General features: G+C 39.6%; 1 protein-coding gene across 6 annotated transcripts in view; it reads left to right on the top strand.

Annotated features, from left to right (window-relative positions):
- ptprk (protein tyrosine phosphatase receptor type K) overlaps positions 1–12509 on the top strand; it is a 113610-nt gene that overhangs the window by 40923 nt on the left and 60178 nt on the right. For all 6 annotated transcript variants that reach the window (XM_028604814.1, XM_028604812.1, XM_028604811.1 and 3 more), the window contains exons 2-3: positions 2619–2741; positions 9271–9431. In XM_028604814.1, the coding sequence (XP_028460615.1) occupies positions 2619–2741; positions 9271–9431 (284 nt within the window). The remainder of the gene's footprint in view (positions 1–2618; positions 2742–9270; positions 9432–12509) is intronic.

The raw sequence follows: 12509 nt of genomic DNA, 5'->3' as shown, positions 1-12509 counted from the left end.
AATTTTACTTTCCAGCCACCAGGTGCAATGCTGAGCACAACAGTCCATTCTTTGAAGGAATCAATCTTTTATCTCGTTTTTACTCTTACCTTTTATTAGAAATAGCTTCCATACAACAGACATTAACCTTACTACATTTTCCTCAACTCTTTTTAATTTTCATTTGTAAGACACTTTAAATGCTAACCACTGAAGACCAGCTTCACAGTAAACTGCAGTGCTTTTAAGCTGGACAAATTATGTATAATAAATTGTGTTATCATGCACATTAGCAATCAAACCCAATTATTGGATACTGATGTATGACAACTGCTCATCTTGTTTCATCATAGGTTGCAAACTTATGGAAGATCATAATAATTACACAATCATAGCTGGTAATTTAGATTGCTAATTAATCTTGAACATATTTACTGAGCGTCTGAATGATTGAGCATTTTGGGAGTAATTTGGGAACAAAGATACACAGTTTAATTTAAGCAAAGCTATACTCTTACAACAACCCTATAGTGCTACTGTGCATGTGGTCCACACAATCCAACTCTCACTTTGCCAACAGTTATGAGGTACCTTTCTGTACAAAGAAAGTGGAAAACGTTAACAAAGAATATTATTTTTCACCATAACCGCATAACCTGCACAAGTTTACCCTTTCTGTATACAGGCAGTTGGTAACAGAAAACATAGCTACACTTGTACACAGCTGTCCTTGCTTATGTTGCAGTATATTCACATACACATACAAACATACTCCCAGAGTTACACACTTTTGCTCTTTTAAACCCATGCAGAGAGAGCTACCTGACAGCAAGATGTAAACTGACACACACACTGTAGGAGACAGGAAGTCATGGAGCTCTACAAACACACACACACACACACACACACACACACACACACACACACACACACACACACACACACACACACACACACACACACACACACACACACACACACTGTAGGAGACAGGAAGTCATGGAGCTCTACACACACACACACACACACACACACACACACACACACACACACTGCAGCATTTGTTAGACATCTGTTGAATTAGATTCTGTTCATCCAAGCTGAGCTTGTAATAGAGTAGTTTGGAGTAGACCAAAATGTGTTGTCGTGCTGTACTTGATGCCCTCTACATGTCCCAGCATTTTTCGCATTATGACTGCAGGTCACTTGCTGTGACAAAGACTTAATTGAATAGAATGGGAGGAGAGGCTGGTTTAAAGAAGGATGCCGAGAGGAATGTGATCCAGTACATCTCCGAGGCTTTGAGTCACAGCCAACCATACAGCCGGCAGCTGAAGACAGTCGCCTAGTTAGACGTGAACTTGTTTCTCCTCCGGCGGCGGCTGTCACCTCTTGGTATCCCTCTGTAGCAGGAGCTCAGATCAGTGGGGTATCTGAGGGCCTGTCTGTCTGCTCTCTATCACAGCCACCGCAGCACGCTCTAGGACACAGGTAGCAAAGCTGCAGTGCAAACTGAATGCTAGGAGATTTTTGTTGCCGGCAGTGCAGGTTGCTAATAGTGCTTCATAGTTGCCTGCTCTTGTATACCTTCAGTTTCTTAGTGGTTGTGGCTATAGTATAAGTGTGCTTTCTGTGTATAATGTTTAGGTTTGATGCTCTTTCATGACTTTCATTCTCTCGAAAACTAAAGATGCGAGAATGTTCCAAAATACCTGGAAATGTGCACATTTCACATTATAATGTCTTTGCAAATGTATTTTGTGGCCATAAAAAATTAAATGAAATGTCCTTTCAGCTATGCATGTTCCTATATGTTTGGCTTTAGCCTAAAGCTGGGCAATAAATCACTATAATATGGATATCGTGATAAAATAATTAATTATCGTCTAGTTATTTTAATTAGAGCTGAAACGATTAGTTAATTAATTACAACTACTGTGTACTATATGTACAGTGTAAATCATGATATATGTCACTACCATAAAACTATATATGGCACATTTTATCTTCTCCTACTTTGGCCAAAGTCAAGAAGGACACGGAGGACACATATCTGTGACCACTAACGACCAGTGACTTGAATCAGATGGCATTGTGGCTTTTCTTAGCCATATCTCTCCTAGCCATTTTATTAACACAAGCCATGCATCCCTCTTAGGTCAATGAATCAGATAGCTTGCAGTAGCCAGCATTTTATTTCTATCCGCAATATTGCAAGTACAAGCCGCATATCATTGCAAGTTGATTGTTTCAACTAGCCGTCAGGGACAAGTGGCGTCTCACTGTATTAGAGCGACTTCCTGTTTAGGCTGGGCCACAGGCGGCCAGCTCACACATGGGTGTCCCGAGGCTGTGGCGATGGGCTCAGATGATCGGCTGAAGGCCCTGATGGTTGAGTCAGAGGTGATCCTGACTGGCCTTGAGTGATGACTGTTGGAGCTCATACTCCTGGTGGTTTGTTAATGAGCTGAGACACAGACACGCACAGAAAAACAACATACAGGAAAGATTCAGACGTTTTACTGGATTAGACCAGGGAGGAATTCATGTTGTATTACAATAAATTAGATTTACTTCATACAGTCAATAACCACTGATGTTATGAGGTGAACTAAATCTTACTGTGTTTCTCTTTGCAGGGAGCTGTACATTTGATGAGGGCTTCACTCAGTGTGATTACCAGCAAGATCCCTATGATGACTTTGACTGGACGCACATCAACACCCAGGAAGTGCCATACATCTCACCAGACCTGCCACAAGGTGAGACTTGACTTCCTTTCTCCTCTCTCTATCATCCACTTGTTCAACACCTAACAGTCGGGGAAAGTAACTTAGTACACAGAGGCCAACTTATGTTTTCTGATGTGTTAAGTGCATTTTGAAAATACTTTAATTTAGATGCAGGATGTTTACTTGTAACAAAGTATTTATACACTTTTAATTGGTACTTTTCATTCATTTTCAAGTGAAGGATCTGAGTACTTCTTTCACCACTGACACCTCGTCCTTTTCTGTATCCCATCCACATTTCCTCCCTCTCTTCTCTTTTCTAAGACATCCTCTCCTCTTTAATCAGTTGGTTTTTTTTCTCTGTGGTGATGATGAAGGGGAAATTAAATCTTTCTGCCTCAGGGCTGAGGGTCTAATTAACAGAATATGAGGTCATTAATCAACGGCAGGGAACAGGAAAGGTTGCCTACTTTACAATCTTAAAAGCAAAATGTTACAACAATAACCAGCTATGCAATGTTGAGATAGTAACTGGTATTACAAAAATAAACCCACAGAGTGAGAATGTTGACTAATGTATGAGCAATGGCCTTTACCACAGTAAGAAAACCATGTTAAATTGTAACAAACAAACATGCTTGAGTATTCATATCCTTTCCTCTCCTCTCCTCTCCTTTCCTTTCCTTTTGTCTCATTTCACCTTCGTTCCTCTCATCTTATTTCCTCTCATCTCCCCTTCTTTCCTTTCTAATACTTTCCTTTTCTATCCTCTAGTCTCCTTTTTCTCCTATCCTTTCCTGTCCTCTAGTCTCCTTTTTTCTCTTCTCCTTCCCTGTCCTCTAGTCTCCTTTTGTCTCCTTTGCTCTATGGTCTAGTCTGGTCTCCCCTCTTTGCTCCTCTTCTCTCAATCTCTGTTGTTGGAGATTATAACTTTGTTACCATGACAATGTGATGCTGTTATTTATCTCTCATGCTAATCATAATGACAGCCCATCCTCGCTGACATTTAGAGAAAGGTTTAGTTCAACACCAGCTCTTTACGATTTTCACATAAACACACACTTTTCCTCCCAAGATGTGTGTTTACCTACTGTCTGGTGCATGTGGTCTAGCATATAAGCCAAAAATACAAGCATGGGGTGCATTGCCCAAAGGTAAGGTGCCAAACTCTAACATTTAGTGATAATAATACCAAGTGGAGTCCGTACAAAGACAGGGCAGAGTTGGCAGTTTGAAGAGGTTAAATACTTTGCACAAGAGTGCAAAAGTTATGCCTGGAATTAGCATAGCATTAACTCTTATAGAAGCCAGTGGGCTGAGCAGGGGCACGAGGATGGCAGGGCAGGTTAATGGTTTGGAGATGTTGGATCCTAAGGGGGGTTCAGAGCGTTGCCTAAAGGTACGAGAGCATGAACTGACATTTGATGTGTTAATAATGCCAGCAGGGTGTGGGACAGCAAGGCTGTGGATGGAAAACAAGGTTGCTGGAGGGAATTACATACAGATACAGCACTTGGCTAGGTTTTGTATTTGGAAGAAGTGGCAGGGAATGGGTGAGGGGTTGAGTTGGTAGCTTAAATGCAGGGACACATAATGTCTATTATTAGGCATGATTTAGAGCATAGGCAGTAAACCTTTTGGGCTTTTGACCTTTTAAAACAAAGGAATACCTACTCCCTTTGGTTTTTAATAATATTTGGCACCTCAAAGACCTTTGGGAGTGAGTGTATTTAGCTGATTAGTAGTTCAGGGGGTCAAATAGTGTCAAAGGTATTGGCAAAAGAAAATAAGGTTCATCTTAGGTTTTTACGGAGAATCTATTAGTCATTAGATAGTTCAGCAAACAATTATAGTTTTGTTCCTTATAACCCACATTGGTTTGTCCCAGTTGTTAATCACCATTTGTGCTTAAGGCAGTATTGAGTGTGGAGGGATGGTTTGGCAGTTTTTTTTTTTTTTTTTATAGAGCTAAAACTATTCTGTGTAATCTCTTTAGGGGTTGATGTTGGCACTAGCCACCATGGCAGGGTCTACATGCTACGCTGGCAATGTGTGTTGTTTCAACATTGAACATTCATGGGCTGGGGCTCTGTGGCTCAGTGGACTAAAGCAGATACTCTTGACTCATAATGTTGTCCGCCAGTACCACTCTAAACCTATTTGGCATGCCATTCTCTCTATCTTTCCTCTTGTTTGCCACAGTGTACTCTCTAATAAGGGAGAAGAAAAAGGGATTTAGACTGAAGTAGAGCTGGTCTCTCATTCACTGAATGTTTTAATAATGAGTGAATAATGATGGTTACAGCAACACAAACTATGCAGCCTTAAAATTACCATTAAATCAAACCTCTCTGACAGCGTCTCTGCAAAGCTTGATCAAGTCATTGATTGACAGAAGATTAACAAGATGTTTTCAAGCAAAAATCCCCTGATTAAAGCTTCTCAGTTGTGAAGATTTAATATTAACCTGGCAAACCGTTTATATGACATTTTTTCAAATGCCGGCACCCTAGCTATCTCACAATCCCACTCCTCGTTTGACCGCACCCCTTCATTCTTCATATAGAGCACATTTAAAGTAAATCAACACATATTGGCGCTTTTATAAGAAATCATAAAATCCCTGTATTAACGTTCAAAAACCTACATTAAAAAGACAGATCTTAAAGACATAGAAATACCTGTGGAAGGGGAGGATTGAATAGTGAGGGGGAAATTATTCCACAGTCTGGGAGCAGCAATGAAAAATACTCGATCGCCCTTGGATTTTTAACTGGGAACATGGGATGAAGAGCAGTGATTGGTTAGTAAATCTGAGAGGCCTTAACATGAAATACGAGCTGAGGAGAAACGAGCAGTTTTGGTCCATGCAGGCCTTTTTAATACAAATTAAATGATCTTAAAATCAGTTCCATATTTAACATGAACGTACATGGTGAGTCTTGTTTCTTTACTTTGGACGAGTTGCATGTTTTTACTGAGGTACAGTATGTTATACCAAGAAGTTGTCAGCTATTTTGTATCACACTTAATATGGTTGTTACCATAAGATGCTGAACGTAAAACCCTCCCATTAGCTGTTATCCCAACAGCAGACTGTTAGTATTTTGCTGAAGAATACTGTCCTCTATCTACCATGCTGCTGCTGCTGCTGCTGCTGTTGTTGTTACGTGACATATCTAGGTCTTAAGGCTGGCACAGGGGTATTTTTAGCCTCATCGTTATATTGTGTTGTCATTCTATTAGCAGCCATTTTAGACTTTGGCAGTTCAAAGACATCAGCCATTTTAGAAACTGGCAGACTTCAGGTGTCCGATGTTCTTGGCATCACAAGGTCTGCTCTCTTAGCAATGGGTGTTGTGTCAGTTACATGTACTTTCAGTCTTTTGTTACTCATATTTTCCATTTTTGTTATTGTTCTGTCTCTCCAGGCTGAAGCGTTTGAATGATATACAGAATATTATTGAATATTATTTCAGTGACCATGTAGTGGTAATGCTTTAACATGTTGGACATTTCCTATTTACCAAATATTAAGCTATTTTTACGTATGTACATCATCCACTTGATGTTATAAATTTGCAGCATGTAGCATTATGATTATCTGAAATTATTTATATTTTGGCCATGTTTTATGTGTTGTGTGACATATCTGGGTCTCTGACTGATAGGAGTATTTTTAGCTGGTACACCATCTTGGCAGCCATCTTAAAGGCACTTTTCCCATGTCACCATCTTAGTATCAGCGCCAAAAATGAAAGAACAGGAGTGATGTCCATCGTGGGTTCGTTTTGGATGGATTTAGATGACAGAGTTGGAGAGAGAGAATGGTTCTGACTTGTTTCGGTTCTGATTGGCTGTAGTCCAGTTTGGATGTTTTAAAAAGCGTGTGTGTGTGTGTGTGTGTGTGTGTGTGTGTGTGTGTGTGTGTGTGTGTGTGTGTGTGCGTGCGTGCGTGCATGCGTGCGTTTTTGTGCACTAGCTGATAGCCGGTTATGTTCTGCTGTATTCTGCAGAGAAAAGTGTTTTCTCACAATAGATTAGCTAAACAATAAGTGATAATCACTATTGTCTCCCAGCTCATTGTATAGAGCATATTGTTTATGTTAATAGTATAATATGCAAATAGATTTAACCAGCTGTGTTTGTTTAACTGGAGCACAGATGTGTTGTATTGTATTTTGTTCTTTTCTATTCTAATCTAATGAATTATGCTCTATAATGGTGAAAAATCACCCACAGGCCACAGTGATAACTTCATGTTGCTTGTTTTGTCCGACCGAACCCTAAGACATTCAAGATATTCAATTTATAACAATATAAAACTGAGAAAAGCAGCAAAACCTCACATTTCAGAGGCTGAAACCAGCATTTTTGCTTGAGAGATGACTTATATAAATAATGATCAAAGATTAACTAACCAATTAAATGATGTACTGTTTCAGCTCTATTTCAATTCATTTCTATTCTGTCTCACAAATAGAATTAAACACTATCATGGCTACTTTCTCTCAGTTTGTGATAAGCTAATGTGATATTGTGAGATTAGACATCAGGCAGGAAAGGCTCACATTTTATCATATTTCACTGGAACAACATCTGGTTAAGGTCTGAGCTGATTACAGGGACATCTGGATGGGCTGACTGACCATCCTGTCAGCACACCCAGATTATGTAGTATTTCAAGCTCCATTTCCAGCAGTAAACTACTATAGGTACAAGGTATTTTACTCAGTAATGACAGTAATTACCTAATGTACATTTATACTCACATATTATCTTTCTCATCAGTAGTAAATAAAATCCTTCTCCAGAGTCCTATTGTATTTTTATTTTTTTCTGTAACAATATGATATTGTAAAGTAGGGGCAGGACTTGATAAGCATTATGCTTCTGCCTGATCCTTGTCGAACTCATCCTTTTTTTTGTTCTTTGATGGAATCGGATTTATGTTTGTATTTTATCTGTGTTTTTATCAGATTTTTCATTCTTTTACAGTATGTTGATTGCCAGTGATAAATAAAATGATCAAAAATATTAGAACAACAAAACCAATGGATATATTTGAATTAATGCAAACAAGAAAAGTAAGCCAGAAAAATATAGCCTGAAGGATAGCTATGAAAAATGCAATTAATCATGTTGTAGGCAGTGGAAAAATGTGACTAGAATGATTAGGGAGTACTAACTGCAGCGACTGGTCAATTTTGTTGACATGTATCTCTGCTTTTACGCTCACACATTAGCAATCATTATCACCTGGAGGCTGCACAATTCTTAGTCAGAAATGATGAAAGAAAATTAACTTAATTAATATAAAAGAAAGAAGAAAAAAAGAAGTAGCTTTTCTGTTCTCTTCTCTTTCCAATTCCATGTGTTTATTTGCCTCACAATCACAAATGAGTAACAAATGACACAGTTGTAGTGACTGGGGTTTGTTTTATGTGTCTGGTGGGGGATTCTTACTGTAAAGATGAAAGCAATGAGAGGAGGGGAACAGAAGTGAGTAAAAACATGCAAACATAAAGGGAAAGAATAAAGGCTATTTGTGTTTTTTTGTTCTCATGACAAAAAACTCACTGCTTCAAAGTGTCTTTAAAGGCCAATTGAGGACAGAGCAGGAGAATGGGGGAAGTTCACCTTGATTTCCAGTTTTGTGTCCAAGATAACATAAATTAGGTGGTCATTGATTCAATTAATAGGTTGAAGTTTAGTGTGTGTAATTAATTGGACTCAAAAGCACAATGTTGTCACAGGAGAATGTCCTGATTTCCTGGTTGGCTTACTTAACATTCCTTGGCATACACACACACACGCACACACGCACACGCACACACACAGATATACAGATATACAGTATAGTAATACTAACTGTCGGAGAGATACATAAATGGGTAAGGGGTGAGATTTTAGATTTTATTCAGCACAGAATGTACAGTAAAATGTAAAGTGACAAGCACCACAAAAGACAACAAAGCCAATGCCCAATAAAGAAAGATAAATATTGACTAATTAAGTCAAAGCAACCAGAATATACACAGGATACAGGCGATGACAGAAGTTATAAACAGAAGTTTTAAATTTAGATAACTTAAGTGTACTGACCATGCAAAGGACAAAGTTAAAAATAAATAAATTCTACAAATGCAAATGAAAAAATAGCTTTTTTTAAAAACACTTTTATTCAGTTACTGTAATTGAACAATTCACAGAACTGTTGCAGCTGTCTGTTTAAGCTGTTCATGTCTTCAACATGGATTATTCTCAAGCTACACAGTAGCAGAGAGAGTTGGTTTACTCATGTAGGTACATGTAACACAGGCAGTGGGCATACAGTACAACTTACTCTTTAACAATTCCAGTTATACACACTGACTGCCTCCTCAGAGGCCACCACTGCTCGTCTGTTCAAGCAGTGAATTACTGAAGGTATGTGGGACACGCACAAACAGCTGCAAACAAAAATGTGCTGATTCACCAGGCTGATTCACAAACACTTTGAACACGATTCATCGAGTTTCTTTTTTGACCCTCTCCTTGTCTCTGTCTTTGTGTCCAGGTTCCTACATGTATGTGGACATCTCACAGTATGATGCTGGGGAGAAGGCCAGGTTTCAGCTGCCAGTCATGAAGGAGAATGACACTCACTGTATCGACTTCAACTATCTCCTCACCAGCCCTGATGGCTCCAGCCCTGGCACCCTCAACGTCCTGGTGAAGGTAATGAGAAGAAACACAATAGAACAGAATGTAAAAGAGATATAGTACTTTATTTGTTTTAGCGGACTGGGAGTGATTGTACTGTACTGATACACTTTATATGGTATTGCCTACCCAGTAAACTACATGTCCTTAGCTTGTTCATTTTTGGAAATTAACATTAAAGGGGTCATAGTTGAATAACGACAGTTCGGTGGGTAAATAGGACATACATAGAAGCTCAAAGTCCCACTGACACCCCTTTACTATGAAAATTTCATATTTTGAAACTGCCGCTGAAAACGGGCGAATCCCAACAAAGCTGGAAGTTGACGTCAACCTCCCAAAAACCGGAACCTTTGTCAGCCCATGAGTGTATTAAGAGAACGGTCACGCCCCAACATTTACATAGGCTACACAACTGACCTGAGATCAGGTAGTCTTCTGAATCTAGGTCGCGCAGATCTCTGCTATTCCATTACAAAATTCACTTCTGAAACTTTTTTATGCGAGAAATCAACTATGTAAGGCTCAAATATGGGCCGTTTTACGAAAATGGATGGCTAATTGCAAATTTTGTCCGACTGTGTGTCGGAGTTCAGCGCCGGTGCTGCCTGTGTTGTTGCCTCGCCGCCTGGACTGCCTTCCTTTACACACCCCGCCTGCTCTGAGGTACTTGGAGCTCCGTGACGACTGGCAACCCACAACACTCCATACCCGCTCAAAGTCACCGGTTTTAGGATAATGAACTACTAAACGCTGGTGCTCTGACAGAGCTCCAGGGCCTGCAGCTCCCCTCTTCCTGCTAGCTAAATGCCCGGTGTGTGTGAGAGCGCGGTCAGCGAGCTTGTTACGCCAGCAATCTGTTACCACAGGTTCCAGTTAATCTTTTAATGTGTGTAATTATAATGTGTTGAGTTATTTAAACAAACTATTGGGGAAATAAACGCCGCTTGTCCGCGAGTCTCATTGATAGAGCCTGCGGCTGGATGTAGCTATATCAATGAGAGCTAGCTCCTCCTAGAATTCCTCTGAAATTCACAAATATTCATTTACTTGAAATCGGACACCATTGTTAGCTTTATAAGACATTTAGGGAGATCTTGTATAAGTGGCGTGATGAAATTCAAAATGTAAATATACAGAAATTACGCCAAAAATGAAGCTAACTATCCGTGATTTGTAGCTAGCTACACATAGCTAGGATTGAAGGGACAGTCATAGCTAACGAAACCCCCACTGTTCACAAAAATTCATCAATTTGAAATCGGACACCGTTGTTAGCTTTATAAGACATTTAGGGAAATCTTGTATAAGTGGCATGATGAAATTCAAACTGTAAATATACAGAAATTACGCCAAAAATGAAGCTAACCATCCGTGATTTGTAGCTAGCTACACATAGCTAGGATTGAAGGGACAGTCATAGATAACGAAACCCCCACTGTTCACAAAAATTCATTAACTTGAAATCGGACACCGTTGTTAGCTTTATAAGACCTTTTAGAGATATGTTGTATACTGTAAGTGGCGTGACAAAATTCAAACTGTAAATATAGCTAGTTATGCTGACAGCCAGCCAAGATTAACTGGAACTGTTGTAAGAGATTGCTGGTGTAACAAGCTCGCTGACCGCGCTATCACTCTCACACACGGGCCATTTAGCTAGCAGGAAGAGGGGAGCTGCAGGCCGGGGTCTGTGGAGGAATTCAGGCCGTGCAGCGAGGCAGCAACACAGGCAGCACCAGCAGCTGAACTCCGACACACAGTCTTACCAAATTTGCAATAAGCCATCAATTTTCGTAAAACGTCCCATATTTGAGCTTTATATAGTTGACTTCTCGCTTAAAAAAGTCTCAGAAGTGAATTTAATAACGTAATAGCCCGACAAACAATGTATAACTTTGCAATGAGACCTGCTGTCAGTCTCCCATGTGTTTCTATGTAGTTTGCTCAAACCAATCAGCGCGTAGCTCATTCTGAATATTCATGAGCATACCATATTTGGAAGAAAAGCTCTTGTTCCAAATAGAGCCATATTCACAGGGTAGTTAAGGGCCTAATAAAATAGCATTCAGGCAATTTTCAGCCCAACCAATATTACATACCCCATTAGGAGACCTTAAGGAACAGTGTAAAATACCCTATATAATCATTCTATCACCCCTTTAAAGGTGCCGTAGTTTGGATTGTGATGATCCAGGAAAAATTTGAACATCAACAACTTCTCAGTCCCATCCCCCCTTTCTGCTAAAGCCCAAAACCGTCTCCTAAGCCCCTCCCCCCACAAGGGAGAATGAATGCGTGTACATGAGTAGTGATTGACATGTGTTACACACACCCCCAGGCCCTGATTGGTGCATCAGGGAGCTGTGGATTTTTACAAATCACACTACAGGCTGTAGGTGGTGCCAGAAGCTGGATTTTTTAATTTTTTTTATTACCTGCTTCATGTAGTTCTACTGGAACATAGGGTCAGTTTCAGCAAGTATGACAGAAAGTTAGTCTTACCTACTGCACCTTTTATAATGTATAGAAAAGAGACCATTTGAATCTATTACTGGCCTCTAGTTGACACTGTGTGAAGCAAGGTTTGATTTCATGAAATACAAGTTGGACTGCAGTATCTTTTTATTTTTTAGAAACAAAGTTCAAGTGCTGAGTTAAAGCTTTCTGTTTGTCATGAAAGCAGATGGTGAACAGAGCCTCTTCAGTTAAAACAAACCAGGATTTATGGGAAATGTGGTCTGGATGTTATGAAATACAACCACAAGTAATGCATCTAGCATGCAAAAGAGGCTGCTGACTGACTTGCCTTAACCAAGAGTTTTGTTAGGTTGCCTAATTAAGCTTTAACAATTACTTTTACAAAACAATGTTGACTTTTAAAATGCACCAAGTGTCTTTGTGTTTATTTTAAAATGTTATTTTGTATATTAAAGTACAAAGTGTAGGGGATAGACTCAGGGCGGGCATATCTATCACACACATTTTATGATGCATTAAATCCAAACTTTTCCCTCCACTTTGGTTGTTTCCATGACACTCCTGTCTTCACTCTCCTCTCTTCTCTTCTTAAGTTTTCTTACAATTTGTGGA

This window comes from Perca flavescens, chromosome 18, assembly GCF_004354835.1.
Source record: "Perca flavescens isolate YP-PL-M2 chromosome 18, PFLA_1.0, whole genome shotgun sequence".
NCBI lineage: Eukaryota > Metazoa > Chordata > Actinopteri > Perciformes > Percidae > Perca > Perca flavescens.
This window is presented reverse-complemented; position numbering and strand designations above follow the sequence as displayed.